This window comes from Neoarius graeffei, chromosome 21, assembly GCF_027579695.1.
Source record: "Neoarius graeffei isolate fNeoGra1 chromosome 21, fNeoGra1.pri, whole genome shotgun sequence".
NCBI classification, from domain to species: Eukaryota; Metazoa; Chordata; class Actinopteri; order Siluriformes; family Ariidae; genus Neoarius; species Neoarius graeffei.
Genome location: NC_083589.1, coordinates 18,920,902 through 18,946,530, shown reverse-complemented (window position 1 = coordinate 18,946,530; position 25,629 = coordinate 18,920,902). Strand labels below are relative to the sequence as shown.

At 41.2% G+C, this 25,629-nt stretch overlaps 1 protein-coding gene across 3 annotated transcripts in view; it reads left to right on the top strand.

Moving 5' to 3' along the window:
* Window positions 1–25,629, top strand: part of ptprb (protein tyrosine phosphatase receptor type b) — a 119,344-nt gene that overhangs the window by 57,673 nt on the left and 36,042 nt on the right. For 2 of the 3 annotated variants that reach the window (XM_060902773.1, XM_060902772.1), the window contains 3 exons: window positions 4,379–4,657; window positions 19,935–20,084; window positions 23,043–23,304. In XM_060902773.1, coding sequence (XP_060758756.1) covers window positions 4,379–4,657; window positions 19,935–20,084; window positions 23,043–23,304 — 691 coding nt within the window. The remainder of the gene's footprint in view (window positions 1–4,378; window positions 4,658–19,934; window positions 20,085–23,042; window positions 23,305–25,629) is intronic. The other variant, XM_060902774.1, reaches the window with a different exon arrangement.

Genomic DNA, 25,629 nt, shown 5'->3' with positions numbered 1-25,629 from the left:
AATATTCCTGAGCCCATTTTGTGATTTCCAATACAGAAGCATGCCTGTATGTGATGCAGTGCCGTCTAAGGGCCCGAAGATCACGGGCACCCAGTATGGTTTTCCGGCCTTGACCCTTACGCACAGAGATTCTTCCAGATTCTCTGAATCTTTTGATGATATTATGCACTGTAGATGATGATATGTTCAAACTCTTTGCAATTTTACACTGTCGAACTCCTTTCTGATATTGCTCCACTATTTGTCGGCGCAGAATTGGGGGATTGGTGATCCTCTTCCCATCTTTACTTCTGAGAGCTGCTGCCACTCCAAGATGCTCTTTTTATCCCCAGTCATGTTAATGACCTATTGCCAGTTGACCTAATGAGTTGCAATTTGGTCCTCCAGCTGTTCCTTTTTTGTACCTTTAACTTTTCCAGCCTCTTATTGCCCCGTCCCAACTTTTTTGAGATGTGTTGCTGTCAAGAAATTTCAAATGAGCTAATATTTGGCATGAAATTTCAAAATGTCTCACTTTCGACATTTGATATGTTGTCTATGTTCTATTGTGAAAACAATATCAGTTTTTGAGATTTATAAATTATTGCATTTCATTTTTATTTACAATTTGTACTTTGTCCCAACTTTTTTGGAATCGGGGTTGTAGAACTTTTTGGTTTAAATGAGAAGCGTTATGTTTGGAGAAAGGAAAACACTGCATTCCAGCATTATCCTATCTGTGAAACATGGTGGTGGTAGTATCATGGTTTGGGCCTGTTTTTCTGCATCTGGGCCAGGACGGCTTGCCATCATTGATGGAACAATGAATTCTGAATTATACCAGTGAATTCTAAAGCAAAATGTCAGGACATCTGTCCATGAACTGAATCTTAAGAGAAGGTGGGTCATGCAGCAAGACAATGACCCTAAGCACACAAGTCGTTCTACCAAAGAATGGTTAAAGAAGAATAATGTGAATGTTTTGGAATGGCCAAGTCAAAGCCCTGACCTTAATCCAATCAAAATGTTGTGGAAGGACCTGAAGCGAGCAGTTCATGTGAGGAAACCCACCAACATCCCAGAGTTGAAGCTGTTCTGTATGGAGGAATGGGCTAAAATTCCTCCAAACCAGTGTGCAGGACTGATCAACAGTTACTGGAAACGTTTAGTTGCAGTTAATGCTGCACAAGCGTGTCACACCAGATACTGAAAGCAAAGGTTCTCATACTTTTGCCACTCACAGATATGTAATATTGGATCATTTTCCTCAATAAATAAATGGCCAAGTATTTATTTATTTTGTCTCATTTGTTTAACTGGGTTCTCTTTATCTACTTTTAGCACTTGTGTGAAAATCTGATGATGTTTTAGGTCATATTTATTCAGAAATATAGAAAATTCTAAAGGGTTCACAAACTTTCAAGCACCATAATTAAACATTTACAGCTTGGTCCCGACCAAATGGGACCAAGGATTGTGACTGTTCTGACTTTATGGGGACATTTGGTTGGGCCCCACAAGCCAAACACTTTTTTTAAATACAAAAAACTGCAGCTTGTAGTTTAGAGAGAGAGAGAGAGAGAGAGAGAGAGAGAGAGTGTCCTTTTGGTTCCTGAGTGTTAAGGTTGGGGTAGGGTTCAGGTTTAATTTAACCTTAGCGTTTAGCATTAATTAGCTGCAGTATGCCAGCGCAGAGTCCTCATAAAGATAAGAGAAATTTGTTTGTGTGGGGGAGTGTGGGTGGTGGTTGTGAAGTTCTTAATAAACTCTCTCCAGCTCTGGAGAATTGCAGTTGGAACACGATAAGTTCAAGCCCAAGAAACAGAATTAGTGATCAGGGTCCAGACATCCCGTCCTAGTTTTCTGAAAACTGTATGCATGACATAAGAAGTTTTGTTGAAGAAAAAGGAATCAGACTGCCATCTGTGGAGTGCAGCTGGTGCTGGATAGCACCTCGTTTGTGTGTTGGCCCAAAATGAAGGAACATACTGTTGTCAGAATAGTTTGTTTTATTCAGTGCAGCAGATCCTCAGTTGTTCAGCTCTGCAGATGAGACAGAACACTCAAAGCCTGTTATTAGAATGTAGTTTATTTGATTGAATTAAAAACATCACATTAGTGACATGTTTTGTTGGTAAACTACCTGTTGAGCATACTGATAGTTAGTAATTTTGAGTATTAAAACTATAATGTAAGCTTGATGAGGCACAGATTGTCAGTGCTCTTGTGATATCTTGACATTCACTTGTGATGTATAGACATTAGACTCCATTATGAAAGCCATTTGTTCAACAAGTTCCTTTCTTCTTTATTCACAACAATGCAGGATTTTTTAATTATTCATTACAGCATTGTAAAAAGACAATTACTGTCATTTGCTGATGAAGACTCATGGAGAGTTTTTTGGTTCTGTAGTCATTGTTTGGCGCCGCACTCAAAGCATATCACTCCCGCTGACTGAACTGATTTGACTGACGAGTTGATAGCAGACAGCTATTATGGGACTCTGTTTCTCGCTCTCTTGAGAGACTGAAGCATCTATTCATGAGAGGCCGCTGTGGTTCCACTAGACTGAGCTGTTATCAATCGCCTGCATCCCCAGGGCTGAGGAACAGACCATTGATCCAAAGTCCTTGCTGAATCAGTGTTCTTCTTCGGGTAATTTTGCTTCAGAGTTGCAAATGGACTCAACTAGACAGTTTCCACCCATCCAGCTTTTCTTCTTTATTCTTCCTGGGTTTGGTCTGTGCCCACTTGTTCATTTTTTTTTGTTGTTGTTTTGTTTGTTTGTTTTCAGTGATGCTCCTTTTTCCATGGAAAGGACTGCAGAATACTCGAGTTTAATGAAGTGTTGAATTAAGTAGATGATTGAGCAACAATGGCTCACTCTGTGTGAGAACAAAATGCCATTCCTTAATTATTCCTCTCTTTACACTCCTTACTGCAGCAAGGTGCTGAAGATAGTCTAGTGAGACCGTAATCAAGTGCTTGGAGAGAGTCCAGGTCTGTTTATGAAGCTAAACACTTGCACGATGCACTTGCTGACTCACCATTGGCTATTATGTGGTCCACGTGTAATATGAAAAATCCTGACTTTGCTGGAACAAATTGACAGAGTGAAATAATTGCTGAAGCACTTTTATCATCATTGAATTTTGCACATGCATTGGATTTTTAAATGTTTCAGTGTTTCACTGTGGAAGAGAAGGACAAACTTTACCTTCAACTTAAATGTGCATTTGGTAAGATTAACGGTTAAGAACATGGGTTTGACGTTTGAATTATTATTATTATTATTATTATTATTATTTTGTCCTTGAGCTCACCCCATCCCCTCCCACCTTCACAAAGTTTCACCCCTGGATCTACAGGGGCCCATAGAGTCTAGGGGGCCCATAGAGTCTATATAATGACAAACCAGAGGAGCATCCAAACACAAACAAGTGTTCCAGACCTTAAGTCAGTTTTCCAAATGGGGTTTTCACAACCACTTAATACACTTGTGCTGAGGCCATGGCTTCATATTTCCAAATTATTTGTACAAGTAAACAATAACAAATGACTATTGCACCTTTAATAATCACTATTTCAGCCTCCACTCTGTACAACGACTAAAATGTCAGACCTGCATTGTTATGAACATCCATAATGACAGATCTGAGCAAAAAAGCAATGATAGGCTGATATGACCATGTTTTACTTTTAAAGGTGCATGAGGAAAGATTTGCCCTTTAAAAAAAAAAAAAAAAAAAAAATATATATATATATATATATATATATATATATATATATATATATATATATATATAATAATAATAATAATAATAATGTCTCTAATGGTAAAGTAGGCAGGTTCAAGATTTAATTTTTTTTTACTCATTGAGCCAATGCCCACCCCCCATTCCACACCCATGTTTGGAAGCTCCACCCCCAGGAGCCCATCTACACCAACCCCTAGAAAAGAGCATCTATAAAAGGACTAACAGGAAGCCCATCCAAATACAAATGAGTATTCCGGACTGGAAGTCAGTTTTCCAAACAGCGAAGCGTGGGAGACTCTCTCTCCCCTGTTAATCACAGCAACACTAGCTGTGAGTTCATGCATAAAGTAGTGGATAGATAGTGCTTTCCTCCAAGTGTGTTAATTTGCAGTTCGAAAAGATGTGGTCAGCTGGTGTCACGTGCCTCGGAAGAAGAAGGTGATGTCCTTTGCCCTCCCTGGTTGGTGGCTGTCATGTGATGAGGGAAACCTGTTTGGTGGGTGGGAATTAGCCTCATCTAAATTAGGGAGAATATTGGGGAAAAAAGTTTGGTGATATACACTCATTAAATATTTTTTATACTGAATAATAAAGTATCTGTTGGAAAACTCATATCTCCCCCCCCCCCCCCCCTTCAGCTCCAGGACCAGTCCAGAGCTTCCACTGTCATCCCTTGAGCTCGAAGTCTCTGTCATGCTCCTGGAAGCCTCCAGCATCTGATTACAGTGCTTACTTCATAGAATGCAGGAGGCAAGGTTTGAACGAGCCTGTGTACAATTACACACTGAGTCCTAATACCCAGTTTCAGCACTTCGACAAGCTGGAGCCTTTCAGGAACTACACAATCTCAGTTATGGTGATCTCTGGAGACAAGAAAAGTGCAGCCATCCAGAATAGCACCTTCACCATGATCGATCGTAAGTTACATCTCTTGGTGTTTACAGGTGACAGGAATCATGAAACACAAACACAGATTTATAAAACACTCTAAGGATGCTTGGATAAAAAGCATCTGATTTCTTAAAATTAGCTTCATTATTTGTATAAGAGGCAAAGTTAATGAAAACGAAAACTAGGAGTGAAAAAATCATTTTGTTAACTTAAATAAAAATAAAAATGACGGATTTAAGAAATGATTAAAATGAACAGTGCAACAGGAACTAAAACGAAATAGAACTGCAGGTAAAATCAGCTTCATTTTCATGTTTGTTTCATTTTCCACCTTGAGACAGTAACGGACTCTTTCCAGAAAGTGGCAGTAATGTAATGCCAGCTGCTGTAAAACTCCAAAGTAGAAGAAGATGCTCTGTGCAACACCTGAAAAACTAAAACTAACACTAAAATTAAACAAAAACCTCAAAATTTCTCAAAATAAAAATAAAACTTCTTTTGCCCTTGTAAAACTAAATAAAACTAAAATAAATAATAATAAGAAGAAGAGGAAGAAGAAGAACAACTTTATTCATCACACACTTGTGAAATTCCTCTCTGCATTTAACCCATCTGAAGCAGTGAACACACACATACCCAGAGCAGTGGGCAGCCATACTAACAGCACCTGGGGAGCAGTTGGGAGTTAGGTGCCTTGCTCAAAGGCACCTCAGCCCAAGGCCATCCCATATTAACCTAACCACATGTCTTTGAACTGTGGGGGAAACCGGAGCACCCGGAGGAAACCCACGCAGACACAGGGAGAACATGCAAACTCCACACAGAAAGGCCCCTGCCGGTTGCTGGGCTCGAACTCAGAACCTTCTTGCTGTGAGGTGACCGTGCTAACCACTTACACCACCATGCTGCCCACCTGTCTGATAGACTAAATAAAAAATAACAATTAATGAACATTTCAAAACTATAAGAACTCTGATAAGGGGTTCATGGTGAATGACGAACATCCATGCTAGACTGGACTGTGTGTTTATGGAGTTACAGAGTCAACAGTTAACCATTTTTAGCCACATATTAAAGAAAATTAGTGCAGAAAATTGTCATTGACACAAATTCCTTCTAATGTGCTTGATTAAACCAAAAACATCAAGAAATGTCTAGAAATCAGTTTAATAATTTCCTAATTGGTTTACTATACTCCTGTAATATGAAATACTAGATATATTTGAATGAATGAATGAATGAATGAATTTATACAGTCGATGAACCCAAGCTTCCCAAAACACTTGCAGTCAGAAGTTTACATTCATCGACATGAATCTCATGGGAATATTTGGCTTTTAATGATTTCTTTGAACTGTTCTTTTTCTGTAGCAGAATGATTATACAACATACATCTTTAATAGAAAAAAATAATTGGTGCACAAGTTTTAATTTAGCAAGTTTCCTGAAATCAACACAGGGTCAAAATTTTACATACAGCACACCTGATATTTGGTGAAATGTTTCCCCTTGACCAGATGCTTCTGGTAGCCATCAACAAGCTTCTGTCAGAATTCTGGTTGGATATTTGTCCTCTGTTCTTGGCAGAATCAGTAGAGTTCAATTAAATTTGTGTGTTTTGTGGCATGGACCTGACTTTTAAACACAGCCTACCCTATAGTAGACTATATACCCTAGTAGACTATATATTTACCCTATTGTAAATAACCCTATATTTACTATAGGGTTGAGGTCAGGACTTGTTTTAAGCTTAATATTATCCTGCTTTATCCTCCACAACCAGCTATGATGTGTGTTTGGGGTCATTGTCCTGTTGGAACACACAACTTTGTCCAAGCTTCAGATGGTTTGAGGTTACGCTGAGGTTCTGAGATTCTTCATTGTTCCATCCACTTTGTGCAATGCACCAGTTCCAAACAGCCCAAGAGCCTGATGCTACCATCACCATGCTTAACAGTTGGTACAGCGTTCCTCTGTACTGGTACCTCTGGTCATTGTGGCCAAACAACTCAATCTTTCTCTCATCTGACCATAAAACCTTCCTCCAGAAGGCTTTTTATTTGTCCATGTGGTTAGCTGCAAATTTAGTCAAGCTTGAAGGTGTCGCTTTTGGAGGAGGGGCTTCTTTCTTAGATGGTAGCCTGTCAGTCCATGGTGATGTAAAACTCTCTTTACTGTAAACACTGACACTGGTATTCCATCAGGTTCCAGTTCATGGCAGGCCTGTGCCTTGGTGGTTCCTGACCATGTGAATCAATTTCCTCTCAGTTTAGTTTTCTTCCAGCAAAGTGACTCCACCTCCCAATAATTTGTACTTACATTCATTTGTTTGCACTGATGATCCTGGAATCCACAGTTGTTTAGAAATGGCTCCAAGAGATATTCCTTAGTGTGTAAATCTATGATCTTCTTTCTCAGATCTGCACTGAGCTCCTTGGACTTAAATATGTGTGTTGTATAATAATTCTGTCACAGAAATAGAACAGTTTAAAGAAATCAGAGAAAGTCTGATATTGCCATGACATTCATGTCTTTGATGAGTCTATGTAAACTTCTGACCACACATAGTTTTTTTTCAACATATGATCTCTCTCTTTAGGACAACAGTTTAGCGGAATAAAAAAAAGAGTAGGTGTCTACATTCTCAATTGTATTCCTCATTACATTTCTCATTAACAGTACATGTTATCTGTGTAAGTGCACTATTTAAATTACCTGAGATATCTGTGTGTAATTCTGTACTCAGTTGCACACAACAGCTTCTCGTTAAAAGACTGAAAAAATGTTACCCAGAAAAAACTCCTTTAAAGTTTAGCATTCTAAATCTGTCAAAATGATTTATGTGTACAGTTCAGAGGAAATAAATTTAAAAAATAAAAAATAAAGTCAGAAGCTGGGAGATGCTGGACTGTGTTTATGGAGTTACAGCTTTCAAGCCACGTTAATAAAGGGAGAGATTGGGAAAATGTGACTGACGCAGTCTGGACTTGCTCCTAATTTGGTTGATTAAAACCAAAAACATATTTCTGTTCTTTTCCTAAAATAGTTAACAAGAATTCAAGGTCAAAAATAATGTTTCCTCACCCACATATGGGACACAACACTGTTATTGTACACTGAAATAATAATAATAATAATAATAATAATAATAATAATAATAATAATTATTATTATTATTATTATTATTATTATTATTTGTCCTGGGCATAGCACTAAACTGCATCCAGTTGTGGAGTTTCAACATGGGTGAATAAGGTTATCCTTTGCCCCAACTACCTCCAGGTCACCCCTGGGCATTACCTGTAAATCCCCCATATCGAGGTATCGAGATTGCCCACAAGAAACAAGCAACTGAGAATTTCTTGCGATTAAGCTTGCCCTAGAAGAACGGAGACATTGGTTAGAGGGTGCCACCCTGGGTGCGATTTGCTGGGGGGGATGGGGGGGGATCATCCCCCCCTCTGGTTTTTATCTCTGCTGAAAAAAAATCCTCGGGGACAACCCCGTCAATAAAACAAACAAACCAAAAAAAAAGTTGACATGACAGGCATGTTGTGACAGTTTTCTATGGTCTACATTGCACTCACTTTCAAAATGACCCGAAGCGGCAGCTTTGATGTTCACGAACGTCCCCAGCAAATAGATACATTGTAGATAATAACAATATCTTTGCATTCTATGCAGGGATGCAAACAGCGCGCCTTTTGGCGGATGCCGCCTTTTTCACGGCCGATTTTTTTTTTTTAGGGGGGACGTTGGAGTGTCTGATTATAATTTCAAAGTAAATTCTGTATTAAAATTACTAAATAAGCAAATCCGTTACAGTCCATGAAACAGGAAGTATAAGGATGAGAAAAAAATAGTTTAAATCGGAAAGCTGCGCACAATGTGAACTGCACCATCAGAGCAAACTGTTCATTTAGTATTCATGTATTTTAGTGATTTCCGAGTCACTGTCCATTTAATCCGGAGGGAGAGAAACATCACAGCAACGCGACAAGCAATGCGAACTTTGTTGTGTTAGTGTTCGTGTATTTAGTCAGAGAGATAGGAAGATGAATTTACTATCTCTGGTTTAGTGTTCATTTTCATTTAGTGTTATTCATTTGATATCATCGGATGTTATTGAGCTGTTAGCCTATTGTTACCTTAATTTTGTGACGTTTCATGATTAAAAAAAAAAAAAAACATCCCCCCTTCTGGTTTTTTGACAAATCGCACCCTGGTGCCACCCATCCGTTTATCATCTTCACAGGCCATAAAAATTTGGAATACCTCAAAAAAGCCAAATGACTCAACTTCTGGCAAGCAAGATGGGCCCTGTTTTTCACTTGATTCCACTTCAACATTTTTTATCGTCCTGGTGCCAAGAATACCAAGGCTGATGCCCTCTCCAGATTGCATACCACAACTAGCTCCGGCAGTGAACCCACTATAATTTTACCTCCCAACTGTTTCATCAAGTCAGTTACCTGGGAAATCAACAAGGCCATAGCCCAGGCCCAGCCATACAATCTGCCAGACCCCCCATGCATGTGCCACTACATTTCCAAGGGCAGCTCATCACCTAGATTCATTCATCCCCGCAACCAGACATCCAAGCAATCAGAGAACCTACCAACTCCTCCAAAACAAATATTGGTGAGAGAACATGCTAACTAAGAATAGCTGATTTGTTTCCTCATGTTCAGCTTGCACTCAATCAAAGGTACCCAGAGCTCCCCCCACTGGTAAGCTTTGCTCTCTACCCATACCACAACAACCCTGGTCTCACTTATCTACAGATTTTATCACAGATCTCCCTAAAGGCCCGGTCCCACTGCACTTACGGATGCAAAGAGGATGTAAAACGTAAAAAAATCTTTGCCATCCGTTGGAAAACGCTATGCATCCGTTGTGTACTCATTGCATACGTGCTTCATACGCTCTATCCATCGAGCATCCGTCCACTGTGATTTCATCCACACAAAAAGTTTTGAGCTGCACAAAACTTTTAGAACGGATGAACTTTCCGCCGTGTATGATGTAAATCCGCGACATATACGAGCAACAAACGTTCTATGTCCGTTATCATCCGTTAAACGTCTGCTGTATCCTCTCTGCATCCTCTGGGCATCCTCGCAACTCACATCCACTGCAGCTGAAAACGGAAAGAGGGAGGAAAGATAAGGTACATGAAACGTCTATTCATCGTTAGTAGCACGGAAATAGAAAGGATGTAAGCGTATGCATCTCGTATATAAAGTATTCAAAACGGACAAAGCGTTTATATCTGGGATGTATCTCATATATTTAGGATGTCTGGAGTATGTCTAGAGTATGTAGAAGGACACCTAGCGGACAATTGATATTTTGTATAAAAAAGGGGGAGAAAATCATCTGGATCTCAGTATGAGTCAAACAGCCATGGTGTACAGATCTCATCACCCTTGGTCTTGGTCGTAGTAGAGATGTATCGATGTAGCCGCCAGCACGTCTTTCCGCTTTATGCTGACGGCGTGCATGCTGCATCCCTTTATATCCGCGGAGCAGACGCAATTCATACCCCCCGCATGCGCAGTGAACGGTCTGCGTCCGATATACATCCGCGCAACATCCCCTTTGTTTCCGTTAGGCGTACGTGATGCATCCCCTTCATCCGCTATGCATCCGCTCTTTCTGCTATGCGTCCGCTTCTCAGTTATCACCGGTAACCCCTTCGGAGCTGTCATCCACTTCCATCCGCTTTCATCCGCTAGGCTTCCTATGAACATGCGTTTAACATCCCCGCTATATACTACCCACGTCCGTTCTTTTCCGTTCTGTTTTCGCAAATTTTTGCCAATTTTGTCCATTTCTGGAGCGGATGAAAATGGATAGAGCCACCCCCGAAATTTTGCTCGTCTGCTGTGTCCTTTTTGCATATGTTTTGTGTCCATCGGCCAGTGGGACTGGGCCTTAAGTCTCAGAACAACATAGTGATCATGGTGGTCAGTGATTGATTCTCCAGGGTGCTAAAAGTCATCCCCCTGCCTGGGCTTCCCACAGCACTCAAAACCGCTGAACTCCTCTTCTCGTCTGTCTTTAGATACTATGGCATCGCGGAGGATATAGCTGGTGACAGAGATCCTCAGTCCACATCATGGGTCCGGGCCAACTTCATGAACAAATGGGGGGTTTCAGTGAGTCTGACCTCAGGATACCATCCACAATCAAATGGACAATTAGAGCAGGCTAACTAGGAGATTGGGTCCTTTGTATGAGTATTTTGTTTGGCGAACCCACAGGACTGGTCCCAGTTGCTCCCCTGGGCAGAATACACCCAGAATTCAATTAAGCACTCAACCACCCAGCTCGGCGGCACGGTGGTGTAGTGGTTAGCGCTGTCGCCTCACAGCAAGAAGGTCCTGGATTCAAGCCCCAGGGCCGGCGAGGGCCTTTCTGTGTGGAGTTTGCATGTTCTCCCCGTGTCCGCGTGGGTTTCCTCCGGGTGCTTCGGTTTCCCCCACAGTCCAAAGACATGCAGGTTAGGTTAACTGGTGACTCTAAATTGACCGTAGGTGTGAATGTGAGTGTGAATGGTTGTCTGTGTCTATGTGTCAGCCCTGCGATGACCTGGCAACTTGTCCAGGGTGTACCCCGCCTTTCGCCCGTAGTCAGCTGGGATAGGCTCCAGCTTGCCTGCGACCCTGTAGAAGGATAAAGCGGCTAGAGATAATGAGATGAGATGAACCACCCAGCTCATGCCATTCCAGTGCGTTCTTGGATATCAGCCTCCTCTGTTCCCATGGTACGATTCCTTGACCTAAATCCCAGCCATTGACTCAGGAGGAGTGAGCAGGTATGGGAGGGAGTCCACCAACACCTGGAAGAGGTAGCCAGTCAATAGAAGCGCTACGCAGACAAGCATAGGGGAGTATACTCTCCTGGCGACCATGTGTGGGTGTCCATCTGCCCCAGACCAGCACATGCCATAAGCTCCAAGCCCGCTACATAGGCCCCTTTAAGATACAGAACAGAATAAATGAAGTTTCATACAAATTGGAACTTCTGCCACATTGCCCCGACATTCCACATATCATGCCTCAAACCAGCCATTCAAGGCCCATTAGCCACCAGCTCACCCATCAGTATTCCTCTACCTCAAGACTTGGAAGAAGAGCCCATCTATCAAGTCTGGAAAATCATCAATTCCTGTTGCAGACAAAGTGGGCTGGAATACCTAGTAGACTGGGAGTGGTACGGCCCAGAGGAGCAAAGTTGGGTGCCAGCCAAGGACATCTTGGACCCTCTCTTAACCCAGGAGTTCCACAGCCAACATCCTGACAAACCAGCTCCCAGAAAGAGAGGTCACTCTAGGAAGGAAGTTGCTCCCAGAGTGAGTGCCTTGGGGTGGGTGGGGTCTGCCAGTAATAGCGGCAAATGCACAGATTTAGAGTGGCCTCCAAACATGGCCATGATGTGCTACAACTCCCAAGTGCCACAGTGCCCCTCCTCCCTGGAATACTAGCTGCACCTGTTTCCTGTTTCATAATCACCCACTCACCCATAGAAGTCTCAGGCAAACAAACTGACAATCTGGTGGCACACAGTGAAAAGTAAACAACTTTCCATTTAGAGGAGTTTTTTAGGTCATATTACTCTTTAATAAACATTTTTCAACACCACGAGTCAAACTAGAATCTGTTGTGTGGAACTGACCACTGAATTACTTCCAGATGATCACAGCCAATTACTGTACATACTGCACCTTACTCTGATTACAGCTTCTGTTAATATAAACACATAGGGAAATAAATGTCAAGTCTACAGAATAACAAACAATATCAACTTGCATTTCTTTCTTTCTTTGGGTTAACTTCAGAAAATCACATGTTTGCAAGTGAAAACACACTGAACTTATTCAGCTGTCTCATATATTTATTTCCTTAAGATTACAATGAACTGTTTCCTCTGGCTTCGCCCTGCCCGGGCAAGTTCACCATCTTTCGGGTACCATCGCGTGCGCTCTGGCTCCACCTCACCGATGGTGCGGCCGTCTGTGAGATTGTTAAATCTAATTCTATCCATTTTCTATTCATTCCAAGATTGAAATGGTTATGTTGTTCTGTTCTACTCATTTTAAACATTTATTGTATTTCTAGAAATTAACCAAAGGCTGAATAATATTATGCAAGATATATAATAATCTATTTTTATGTTAACATTATTTAATAATTTATGATAAAGAATTATGAGATCAATTTGCTCATAAACCAGAGATTTTCACTTGCTCATATGTCATTTCTTGCAGTGGATGTCCAGTAGACATATGTACAGTACACACACACTCATCATGGGATTAACAGACTTAAGAATTAAGATACTTTAATGAGTAAAGAAAGGTCTAAAGCTGACGTGAAAGACCATTGGAGAAGGACAGGTTCCTGTATGTCTGCTCACCTGAGCTGCTGGAGCAGACGTCTCCTGGGAGCAGATCCACAAGCAGCTTTGAATAAAGATTCACTCAAATAGCTCAGGCCACCTGGGAGATGGAGCGAGCGAGTGAAGTATGGAGAAGGAAAGAGAAGTGAGGGAGAAGCTAATGACAGAAAGGGGGAAGATGGCTGCTGGGAGTCGAGGTGTGCCTGGAGAGGAATGGCAGGGGAAAAGAGTGAGGGCAGAGCTAACAGAATTAGACCAGTGGAGACGGAGCCGCATTAGAACACAAATCCTCCAGATGGCTGTGATGCCTTATTCATGCAAATGGAGCAGATTTATGGCTGTGGCATCATGTTTAATGTTTTCTTTCCGCTTTTACACAGGAGTTTAGTAGCCACATGTATCCATTTCATATTTAAATGTCGATAACACTATGGTAAAACTGAGATATATTCTTTATTTCAGTTCTAATCAAACACAGGCTGTGCTCCAAATGACAGAATGAGGTGAAATTCATTATTTACACACAGGTATTTTATCAGGCACTCGGTTGATATCCGGAATGTGTTGAGCTCCACGTGTTTACATTTCTGTACAAGTGTTTAAAGTTAAAAGACATGAGTGAGGTTACAGCCCATCAACTGCTGGAAATGAAATGAAATAAAATAAAAAAAGCAAGGCAAGGCAAGGCAAGTTTATTTATATAGCGCATTTCATACACAGTGGCAGTTCAATGTGCTTTACAGAGGTAAAAGCAAAACAGTAAACAATAGAAAATAAAATTACATAAAATAAATGGGGAAAAAGAGAGACAAAAAATAATAAGAATTAAACAATAGTAGAAATAAAATAATAAAATGAAGTAAAAGTTCAGTAAAAACAGCAGAATAAAATAGAATAAAAGTTAAGTAAAGTTTAAAACATGCAGAGACTGTAAAAGTTAAGTAAAGTTTAAAACATGTAAAGATGATATTTATCAGTTAGCAGAAAGCATCTGAAAACAGCTTGGTCTTTAATCTAGATTTAAAGCTGCCAACAGCAGGAGCATTTTTGATGTCCTCTGGGAGTTGGTTCCATAGCTGTACTGCATAGTAGCTAAAAGCTGCTTCACCACACTTTGTTTTAACAACAAGTTTTACCAGTAAATTTTGCTGCTGTGATCTGGTAGATCTGATTGGGTTAGGCCGCTGCAACATATCAGAGAGGTAATTGGGCCCTGTACCATTTAGAGATTTGTACACCAGCAGCAATGCTTTAAAGTCAGTTCTGTAGCTTACTGGAAGCCAGTGAAGGGACCTTAGAATTGGAGTAATGTGCTCTCTTCTTTTTGTTCGTGTGAGAACCCTAGCCGCTGCATTTTGAACCAGCTGAAGTCGTTTGATGGCCTTTTTTGGCAGGCCTGTGAAAAGGCCATTGCAGTAATCAACCCTACTAGAGATGAAGGCATGTTTAAGTTTTTCCAGATCATTTTTTGACACAAGTCCTCTTAGTTTGGAAATGTTTTTTAGGTGATAAAATGCCGATTTAGTGATTGCTTTCATGTGACTGTCAAAGTTTAGCTCGCTGTCAATGAAAACACCAAGATTTTTAACCATATATTTTGTTTTAATCCCCTTTGTGTCAAGAATAGTGGTAATCCTGAGTCTTTCATCTTTTTTCCCAAATAGAATTACTTCTGTTTTATCTGTGTTCAGCTGAAGAAAATTTTGTGACATCCAGTTGTTGATTTGGTCAATACACTGGTAGAGACATTCAAGGGGGGCATAATCATTAGGTGATAGAGCAAAATAAATTTGGGTGTCATCTGCATAGCAGTGATACAAAATTGAGTTGTTCTTGATAATTTGTCCAAGTGGGAGCATATAAAGGTTGAATAGTAATGGTCCAAGGATTGACCCCTGGGGGACACCACAGGTTAAGGACATTGATGTTGAGGTACAATTTCCCATGGTAACAAAGAAGCTTCTATCTTTTAAGTATGATTTTAACCAATTGATAACTTTACCAGTCAACCCAACCAAGTGTTCAAGTCGATATAGCAGTATGTTGTGATCAACAGTATCAAAAGCTGCACTGAGGTCCAGTAACACCAGGACCGATGTTTTGCCTGCATCAGTATTAAGACGTATGTCATTTATAACTTTAATCAGCGCTGTTTCAGTGCTATGATTGGCACGAAACCCTGACTGAAAGTTATCAAAACAGCTGTTTGATATCAAGAAGGCAGTTAATTGATTGAAGACAAATTTTTCAAGGATTTTCCCGATGAATGGTAGATTTGATATTGGCCTGTAGTTGTTTAATACTGAAGCATCCAGATTATTCTTTTTAAGTAGGGGTTTTACAATGGCTTTTTTCAGGGACACAGGAACAATGCCAGTCTCTAGGGATGTATTTATGATCTGAAGCACATCTGTAATTATGAGGTGAAGAACAGACTTAAAAAAGTTGGTGGGCAGAATGTGCAATTCAGATGTTGAGGAACTGAGATTTTGTACAGTTTTTTCAAGAGTCTCGTAATCAATCAAACAAAATTCTGACATTGTGTTGAAATTGTCTGTCTGTGTCACTGGTGAGTGCAGCTTTTCAGTTATTTGCAACTGAGATATATTATGAGCAATATTCTGCCGTATTTTATCAATTTTACCTTTGAAGAAGGATGCAAACTCATTGCATTTATTAACTGAGAGAAGTTCAGGTGCTAATTGTGGTGGGGGATTAGTTAGCTTCTCTACTGTTGAAAATAGCACACGGGCATTGTTAATATTCCTGTTGATGATGTTGGAGAAGAAAAACTGTCTTGCTTTACCAATTTCATAATTATATTTACAAAGCATCTCTTTATGGATTTGATAATGGATGTGAAGTTTAGATTTGCGCCATTTTCTTTCAGTCTTCCTACATTCTCTCTTTAGCAATTTAACAACTGGGTATTGCTTCCATGGTGCTTTCTGCTTGTCATTGACTCTTTTAATTTTGAATGGAGCAATATCATCCATAATTTGGGTCATATTTAAATTAAAAATTTCCAGTAAGTCATGTACAGAGTCTGACATTTTGGTTGAGATCTGAGAGAGAGCTTGCTCAAAGAGAACACGTGTTGTCATTTATGACTCTCCTACCCATAGTCGTTGAGCTGTTCTGAATGTGAGGGGACATAGAAACATCAGAGAAAACACAGAAATGATCAGATAAGGCCAGGTCAACAACAGTAGTAGAAACAGTAAGACCCTTTGTGATAACGAGGTCAAGGGTATGACCATGAGAGTGGGTCGGCCCCTGTACATGTTGTACTAGGTTGAAGTTGTCAATAAGTGCAAGTAGTTCTCTGGCATAAGTGTTTTCAGGATTATCTACATGCAAGTTAAAATCCCCAGATATAATAAGACAGTCAAACTCTAAGCAAATGACTGACAACAGTTCACCAAACTCTTCCAGAAAAACTTTGGCTGAATATCTCGGAGGCCTATAAATAGTTAATAACAATATGTTAGGAGAGCATGTAACAAGTGCACATAAGTGTTCAAAGGATGTAAAATCACCAAGTGAGGACTGTTTACATTGAAAAGAGGCTTTGAATATATTTGCGATCCCTCCACCCTTCCCCTGTCGGGTAGCACTCATGAAATTAAAATTTTGGGGAGCTGATTCAATAAGGGTGGTAGCACTCTTTGCTTGATCCAGCCATTTTTCAGTTAGAAGCAAAAAATCAAGATTGTGTTTGCAAATAAAATCATTAATTAAAAATGACTTGTTTGAAAGTGATCTGACATTCAGAAGAGCAAGCTTTACAGAAGGTCTAGAAGTAATATCCACTTGGGCACTCTGATGTTGTTTTGAAACAGGAAGGAGACTAGACTGGTTTATCCCCTGGGTTAAATATGCTCTATGTTTTCTATTTCTTATCAACACAGGAATAGAGGATGGCATAGGCATACTGGGTCCCAGCTTGTTTTCAAAACTACACCCAATGCAGGGCGGCACAGTGGTGTAGTGTTTAGCGCTGTCGCCTCACAGCAAGAAGGTCCGGGTTCGAGCCCCGTGGCCGGCAAGGGCCTTTCTGTGTGGAGTTTGCATGTTCTCCCCGTGTCCACGTGAGTTTCCTCCGGGTGCTCCGGTTTCCCCCACAGTCCAAAGACATGCAGGTTAGGTTAACTGATGACTCTAAATTGACCATAGGTGTGAATGTGAGTGTGAATGGTTGTCTGTGTCCGTGTGTCAGCCCTGTGATGACCTGGCAACTTGTCCAGGGTGTACCCCGCCTTTTGCCCGTAGTCAGCTGGGATAGGCTCCAGATTGCCTGCGACCCTGTAGAACAGGATAAAGCGGCTAGAGATAATGAGATGAGATGAGACCTAATGCAGGGACCCACAGCACATCATACAAGACTCTCTGTATGTTCCATGAGGTTGGGAGGGGGAAGGATTGGAGATGTCATGTATTTTTTAGATGGTGAAAAAGATTGGTAGCCAGCTGAAAGTCCTGGGCGAACGCAATTCAGTCTGTTGGTTGATTTTTGATGAACTGGGTACACTGCTTGTCGTGAACGATTTGGGCTGGAAAAAGAGAGTGCAGCCATTGGCAGCAATCTCTGCATACTTTTAGGGAAATCCATGCAGGGGGGAGACGGAGATGGTACAACAAAGTCAGAAGAGTGAGACTGAGATTGGGACTTTGGTGAGGTCTTTGTGAGTATCTCCATGACTGTCTCTGTGATACTTGCATGGGGTCGAGATGTGGATGATGCAACCTTGGCATGATTGTCTTTGGTCAGGTCCTCAATCTGGATGGGCGAAGCAGATATCTGTGGCTGCCCATTGTTAACAACATGCTCACATTCTCCACGTGATTGTTGATGTCCTTGGCAGTCTGCCCCAGATGGTTCTTGGCAGTCTGCCCCAGATGGCTGTGTCCCCTTGTTGAAGCATCTATGCTGTGCTCGCATGGGTAGTTGTTTTGACTTTGCAGAGGTATTGTTGATATTTGTAACTGGGTCAGTCTGTGAGCACTTATCAGCAGTTCTGCTCAATGTTGGCTGAGAAAAGAATGCATGCTGGAGAGAGAGGCTGTAGTGATCAGCTAAAACTTTGGTCCCAATCTGGCTGAGTTCAGTGCTATTTGGCTTGAAGAATTCTCTGCGATTCCAGAAAAGGTTAAAATTGTCTATGAAGTTCATACCAAATAAAAAACAAGTTTTTCCAAGCCAGGTGTTAAGACTGAAGAGTCTAGTAAATGCAAAGCTTCCCCTTGCAGGGAGTGGGCCACTGATAAAAGATTGTATTCTAGTCTTATAGAGATCAGAAAAAAGTTTTCTGAAATCATCTTGGACAAACAGCTGTTCTCTGAAAACATCATTTGCTCCCACATGCACAACAATACGTTTGATAGTTTTATGCTTGGACATGAGTTTCAAAATGCTGTCTTTGGTGTCAGAGATGGATGCATTTGGAAGGCAGCAAATAATCATCCCATGTCCTTTTAAATGTCTTACAGTGGAATCACCAAGAACAAGGGTTGTGGGATCAGGTGGTGTTACGAGCTGCTTTTTGCCTCTTCCCACAGCTCTTCGGTTGTGGTGCGATCTCTTTCTATGATGTGCTTGTCCGCCTGAAAATTCCGCTTCCACATCCCTGAGGCATTCAAATTTGTTCTGAAGCCTTATGGTCTGTGGATTCTCCATAGGATTGTAAATCCTATTGTAGTTTGTAGACCTGGCTCTATTTCTAATAGCATGGTTGTGGAGCATGGGTTGCATAGCATCAGAACGAACTGGTGTTGAGGTAATTACTCTTCTGTTTTTATTTTTGGGCCTGTCACCCGTCGTGTGCCAGTTTTCTGCCCTGTTAGATCGATGTATTCATCCACTCGATCTGCAATGCCTGTCGGGGTGCAATCTCTGCATTCTCAGCCACTGTTTCTGTACTCCTTTCGTGAGATATCACTCTTAGTTTGTCCGTCTTTGGCAGGGCATCAGTCTTTGATTCCAGGATAGAAATCCTCTGTTCTAGTTCTGTGCATTTTCTGCAGGATCTCCTGGATTTTTTGCCCCCTGGCATTTTGTTTTAAAATCTAACTTATCTTGTAAAGGTGAAAATAAAATGAAGAAATAGTGGAAATTAAGTGAGAAAGTAAAGTAAAATAAAGATCAAGCAGGAGCAAAGCAGGAGCAAAGCAAAGAAGCGTCCTACTCACTTGAGTAGGCAGAGCAAAAAAGCAAAATTATCTGCCAATAGAACATGGCTCTTTTACAGAGAACCTGAATGAAACTTTGCAGTCAATCAATCAATCGAACAACCAACCAAACAGAACATTTAAAAAACAAATAAATAAACAAATAATGCATAAACAAAGCAAAACAACCAAGCAGTCAACCAACCAACCAACCAACCAACCAAACAAGTAAATTAAAATAAAATTAAACCAGACAAACAAACAAACAGACAGACAGACAGACAGATAGATAGATAGATAGATAGATAGATAGATAGATAGATAGTGGTGTGCACACGATGTAAGTTATGAGGGGAGAAAATCATGAAAACCATTAAATTTTCACATGTGCAACATTTGGTTTCTTGCACTCTTACATTAGGAAATACTAGGCAAATTTGACAGTAACAGAACTATTTCCACTGTTGCGGAGTTTTTGTGAGTTTTTTTGTGAATATTAAGTTCCTGGTCTTAAGGTTTAATCAGAAAGCCAAGGAGAGAGTAGACTTGATGAAGGCCATTAAATCAGAAAGCTCTTCAGAATCACATTGGAAATGGCCCAGGTGTCTTCTAATCTTTATCAAGTTTTATCCTGGCCTGTCCTCTCTTTAAGTCTGCTCAGTTCAACAAATTTCATGTAGGTAAACATGAACACTGCCACAGGTCACTTCATGAAAGTTTTTATGTTTTCAGGGCCACCGGTGCCTCCTCCCTCGGTACGCATCCGTGAGACAGCAGTGCACATCACTCAGTCCACCATTTTCTTCAAGTTTAACTGCAGCTGGTTCAGCGACATCAACGGGGCCATTCGCTACTTTGCTATCATTGTAGCCGAGACTGATGGTATGCCTACTCTGAGACCCGATACTTTATTTACTTAATGTGTGAACATGATATCATTTTGGATTTAAATCACATTAATGAAACTGGGTGAAATATGCATGTTACAGATTACATAATTGTGACCTGAGGTTGTTGTAGTTGCTGTCACACCAAACATCATACAGTCTCTGAGGCCCTCTCATGGCTGGCTGCAGGACAGTTTTTAACCCCATCCATTCCCATATTGAATGGTGCCCAGAGCAGATTTCTAGTTGAAGTCATACTTGCCAATTTTTCAAAATTCTCATGGGGGAGAAAAGTGCGTGCACAACCTTTTCAATTGGATGAAGGTATGATGCGCAGTTGAAACGATAAAAACAGTGGGTCCCAATTAATTGCAAACCATTTGAAATTTATACAATTAAAGAGTTTTTGAATTGTCGATATTGTTCAATCAATTACTATAGGTCATGGGATTCATGTATCAGGCATGAGATAGCTCAAAGTGAAAAATCTGAAATAATACTCTTATCTTGAATTTTAATATAATAACAATGAAGGGGAAGTCTGCTTAAATCAGATTTTTAGCTGAAAAATCTCATGCCTGAATATTGTATACATACAGAGACCCACTGAAAATAACACAAGTGATGCTTTAGAAGAATGTTTATAATTTCACTTGTAAACTTTCACTTAAAACTTTCAAACATAAATTCAAAATAGCACTAAGACACTACCACACACTTCAAATACACTCATCAAACAAATTCAGTCATGCAAAATTTTACTAAACACTTTAGAAGTTGTACAGTTTGTTTCTGAAATGGTATCATTTTTGGCATAATTTTTTCCACCATGGCTGATGCTAAAATTTCTGTGACACAACTGTAAAAAGAAATTCTCAAGAGTTAATCCCGGTAATCATGAAGTACTTCGAGAGACTAGTTCTTCAGCACATCAAGGACCACCTCCCCCCAGACTTCGACCCCTGCCAGTTCGCATATCGTGTGAACAGATCCACAGAGGACACCATCGCCGTAGCTCTCCACTCTGCGCTGAACCACCTGGAGCAGCAGCAGAGCTACGTCTGCATACTCTTTGTGGATTACAGTTCAGCTTTTAACACAATAATCCCGGACATCCTTATCAGAAAACTGGACACTCTCGGCCTCCCCCCTCTCACATGTGCCTGGATAAAGGACTTTCCACCAACCGGCCCCAGACTGTGAGACTTGGCCCCCACTTCTCCTCCACCCGCATGTTGAGCACTGGCTCTCCACAGGGCTGTGTGCTAAGCCCCCTCCTGTACTGCCTCTACACCCACGACTGTAGTTCGACCCACAACAACAACCTCATCGTCAAGTTTGCTGACGATACCACAGTGGTCGGACTCATCTCAAAGGGAGACGAGGCAGCCTACAGAGAGGAGGTCCTGAAGTTGGCAGCCTGGTGTTCAGAGAATAACCTCGCTCTGAACACCAAGAAAACCAAAGAGCTCATCGTTGACTTCAGGAAGCACAGCACCGATCTAGCCCCCCTTTACATCAACAACGAGTATGTGGAGAGGGTCCACACCTTCCGGTTTCTCGGCATCCTCATCTCCGCCATCTCCTGGTCAGAGAACATTACAGCAGTCATTAAGAAGGCTCAGCAGCGGCTACACTTCCTGAGAATCCTCAGGAAGCACAACCTAGACTCCAACCTGCTGCTGACCTTCTACCGCTCCTCCATTGAGAGCCTACTGACATACTGTATCACAGTATGGTACGGCAGCTGCACTGCTGCAGACAGGGAGAGGCTCCAGAGAGTAGTAAAGGCAACACAGAAGATCATTGGCTGCCCTCTCCCCTCCCTGATGGACATTTACACCTCCTGCTGCCTTAGCAGAGCTAAGAACATTATCAAGGACAGCTCCCACCCTGGCTTTGATCTGTTTGACATGTTGCCCTCAGGGAGGCGCTACAGATGCATCAGGACAAAAACATCTCATCTCATCTCATTATCTCTAGCCGCTTTATCCTTCTACAGGGTCGCAGGCAAGCTGGAGCCTAACCCAGCTGACTACGGGCGAAAGGCGGGGTACACCCTGGACAAGTCGCCAGGTCATCACAGGGCTGACACATAGACACAGACAACCATTCACACTCACATTCACACCTACGGTCAATTTAGAGTCACCAGTTAACCTAACCTGCATGTCTTTGGACTGTGGGGGAAACCAGAGCACCCGGAGGAAACCCACGCGGACACGGGGAGAACATGCAAACTCTGCACAGAAAGGCCCTCGCCGGCCACGGGGCTCAAACCCGGACCTTCTTGCTGTGAGGCGACAGCGCTAACCACTACACCACCGTGCCGCCCCGGACAAAAACATATAGATTCAAAAACAGCTTCTTTCCAAAAGCCATAACCATCCTGAACTCAAATATGCTCTGACATTATAGTCTAACCCCCCTGTGCAATACTTCATAATGTGCAATACTTTATTTTATAATGTGACTCTCTTCATGCAATAATTTATAATGTGTAATACTTTATAATATGACTCTCTCTGTGCAATACTTTATAATGTGCAGTACCTCACTCCATAATGTGAAACACAACACATACGCCTCACCCCCCTTACCCCCTTACACCCTCACCTTTTTTTCTTTTCTTTTTTCTCTGCATGCTGTTTGCACTGTTATTGGAGTTGCTTTTAATCTCATTGTACATGGGTATAGTGACAATAAAGGCATTCTATTCTAAAATTTTAAATCTGTTAAGATATTGCCTTAAAGGCTTCAAGACCACACACTTGGAGTAAAAAGCACATTCCACTCATATATACAGTAAGTGGTTACTACTACTTGAAGAGGGAATTTAAGATTACATGGCAGAATTTAAGCTGGAATATAAAATTACATTTGTAAAAATGTACAAACCTCATATTGCCTATAAACTCAACCCGGATTCAAACACTTGTATGCCAATTCCCAGGGGTGGAGTCTGTGCTGCCAGAACATAGGCATCCTCTGCCCTCTTACCTGGACTACAAGCACAACAACTCTGTCCTGGCTTATCAGACCAGCTACTTTCGGAGCCTGTGTGGAGACGAGACAAATTCGGCCACCCCAGTGTTTGAGATCAACCTTGGAGCTGAGATGGACCGTCTGGGAGGAGCTTGTGAGCAAGACATGGAGCACAAACAGAAGGGGAACTATTTCTGTGATGGACCCTTAAAATCCAGAACAGCCTACAGGTAATGTGGATCTCAAATAAGGCATGAAGGATTAATCAGAGTAAGTGCCTTTAACATCAACACTGTTATATCTTATATAACAGTAAAAGTTGTTAATGCATTATATATTAATGTATAATGTAATTACACTGCAGTCATAGACCAAAGATTAAAATAATAACGTCTCATTAAGTCATTCAGGCGTACATTAAAACAGGTTCTTTAGAATGTTTTATTACGCAATACCTGCATGTGAATTCAAATTTATTTTAATGAAAAACAAATTATTATTATCTCATCTCATTATCTCTAGCCGCTTTATCCTTCTACAGGGTCGCAGGCAAGTTGGAGCCTATCCCAGCTGACTACGGGCGAAAGGCGGGGTACACCCTGGACAAGTCGCCAGGTCATCACAGGGCTGACACATAGACACAGACAACCATTCACACTCACATTCACACCTACGGTCAATTTAGAGTCACCAGTTAACCTAACCTGCATGTCTTTGGACTGTGGGGGAAACCGGAGCACCCGGAGGAAACCCACGCGGACACGGGGAGAACATGCAAACTCCACACAGCAAGGCCCTCGCCGGCCACGGGGCTCGAACCCAGGACCTTCTTGCTGTGAGGCGACAGCGCTAACCACTACACCACCGTGCCGCCCAATTATTATTATTATTATTATTATTATTATTATTAATCATCATCATCACAGGCTGGTTCACAAAAATCAAAGGAGTGAAAATGAGACAAAACGTTGCTGCTGAAAAATACTTGAAAAATACTGCTGAAAAATATTAGCTCTAAAATACTGAACAACAAGGGGAAGGTTTTGATATCCATCAACCTGATGCCTGAACTGAAATTACCATTTTTAACCTATTTTGTAAAAATGAAATGATGTTCTGATTAAAAATAAATAAATAAACAACAGCAACAACAAAAAACTTCCATTCTGCAGTATTCAGACTGTTTTTACTTGATTAGATGTACAACCCCAATTCCAAAAAAGTTGGGACAAAGTACAAATTGTAAATAAAAACGGAATGCAATGATGTGGAAGTTTCAAAATTCCATATTTTATTCAGAATAGAACATAGATGACATATCAAATGTTTAAACTGAGAAAATGTATCATTTAAAGAGAAAAATTAGGTGATTTTAAATTTCATGACAACAACACATCTCAAAAAAGTTGGGACAAGGCCATGTTTACCACTGTGAGACATCCCCTTTTCTCTTTACAACAGTCTGTAAACATCTGGGGACTGAGGAGACAAGTTGCTCAAGTTTAGGGATAGGAATGTTAACCCATTCTTGTCTAATGTAGGATTCTAGTTGCTCAACTGTCTTAGGTCTTTTTTGTCGTATCTTCCGTTTTATGATGCGCCAAATGTTTTCTATGGGTGAAAGATCTGGACTTCAGGCTGGCCAGTTCAGTACCCGGACCCTTCTTCTACGCAGCCATGATGCTGTAATTGATGCAGTATGTGGTTTGGCATTGTCATGTTGGAAAATGCAAGGTCTTCCCTGAAAGAGATGTCGTCTGGATGGGAGCATATGTTGCTCTAGAACCTGGATATACCTTTCAGCATTGATGGTGTCTTTCCAGATGTGTAAGCTGCCCATGTCACACGCACTAATGCAACCCCATACCATCAGAGATGCAGGCTTCTGAACTGAGCGCTGATAACAACTTGGGTCGTCCTTCTCCTCTTTAGTCCGAATGACACGGCGTCCCTGATTTCCATAAAGAACTTCAAATTTTGATTCATCTGACCACAGAACAGTTTTCCACTTTGCCACAGTCCATTTTAAATGAGCCTTGGCCCAGAGCAGACGTCTGTGCTTCTGGATCATGTTTAGATACGGCTTCTTCTTTGAACTATAGAGTTTTAGCTGGCAATGGCGGATGGCACGGTGAATTGTGTTCACAGATAATGTTCTCTGGAAATATTCCTGAGCCCATTTTGTGATTTCCAATACAGAAGCATGCCTGTATGTGATGCAGTGCCGTCTAAGGGCCCGAAGATCACGGGCACCCAGTATGGTTTTTCTCTGAATCTTTTGATGATATTATGCACTGTAGATGATGATATGTTCAAACTCTTTGCAATTTTGCACTGCCGAACTCCTTTCTGATATTGCTCCACTATTTGTCGGTGCAGAATTAGGGGGATTGGTGATCCTCTTCCCATCTTTACTTCTGAGAGCCGCTGCCACTCCAAGATGCTCTTTTTATACCCAGTCATGTTAATGACCTATTGCCAATTGACCTAATGAGTTGCAATTTGGTCCTCCAGCTGTTCCTTTTTTGTACCTTTAACTTTTCCAGCCTCTTATT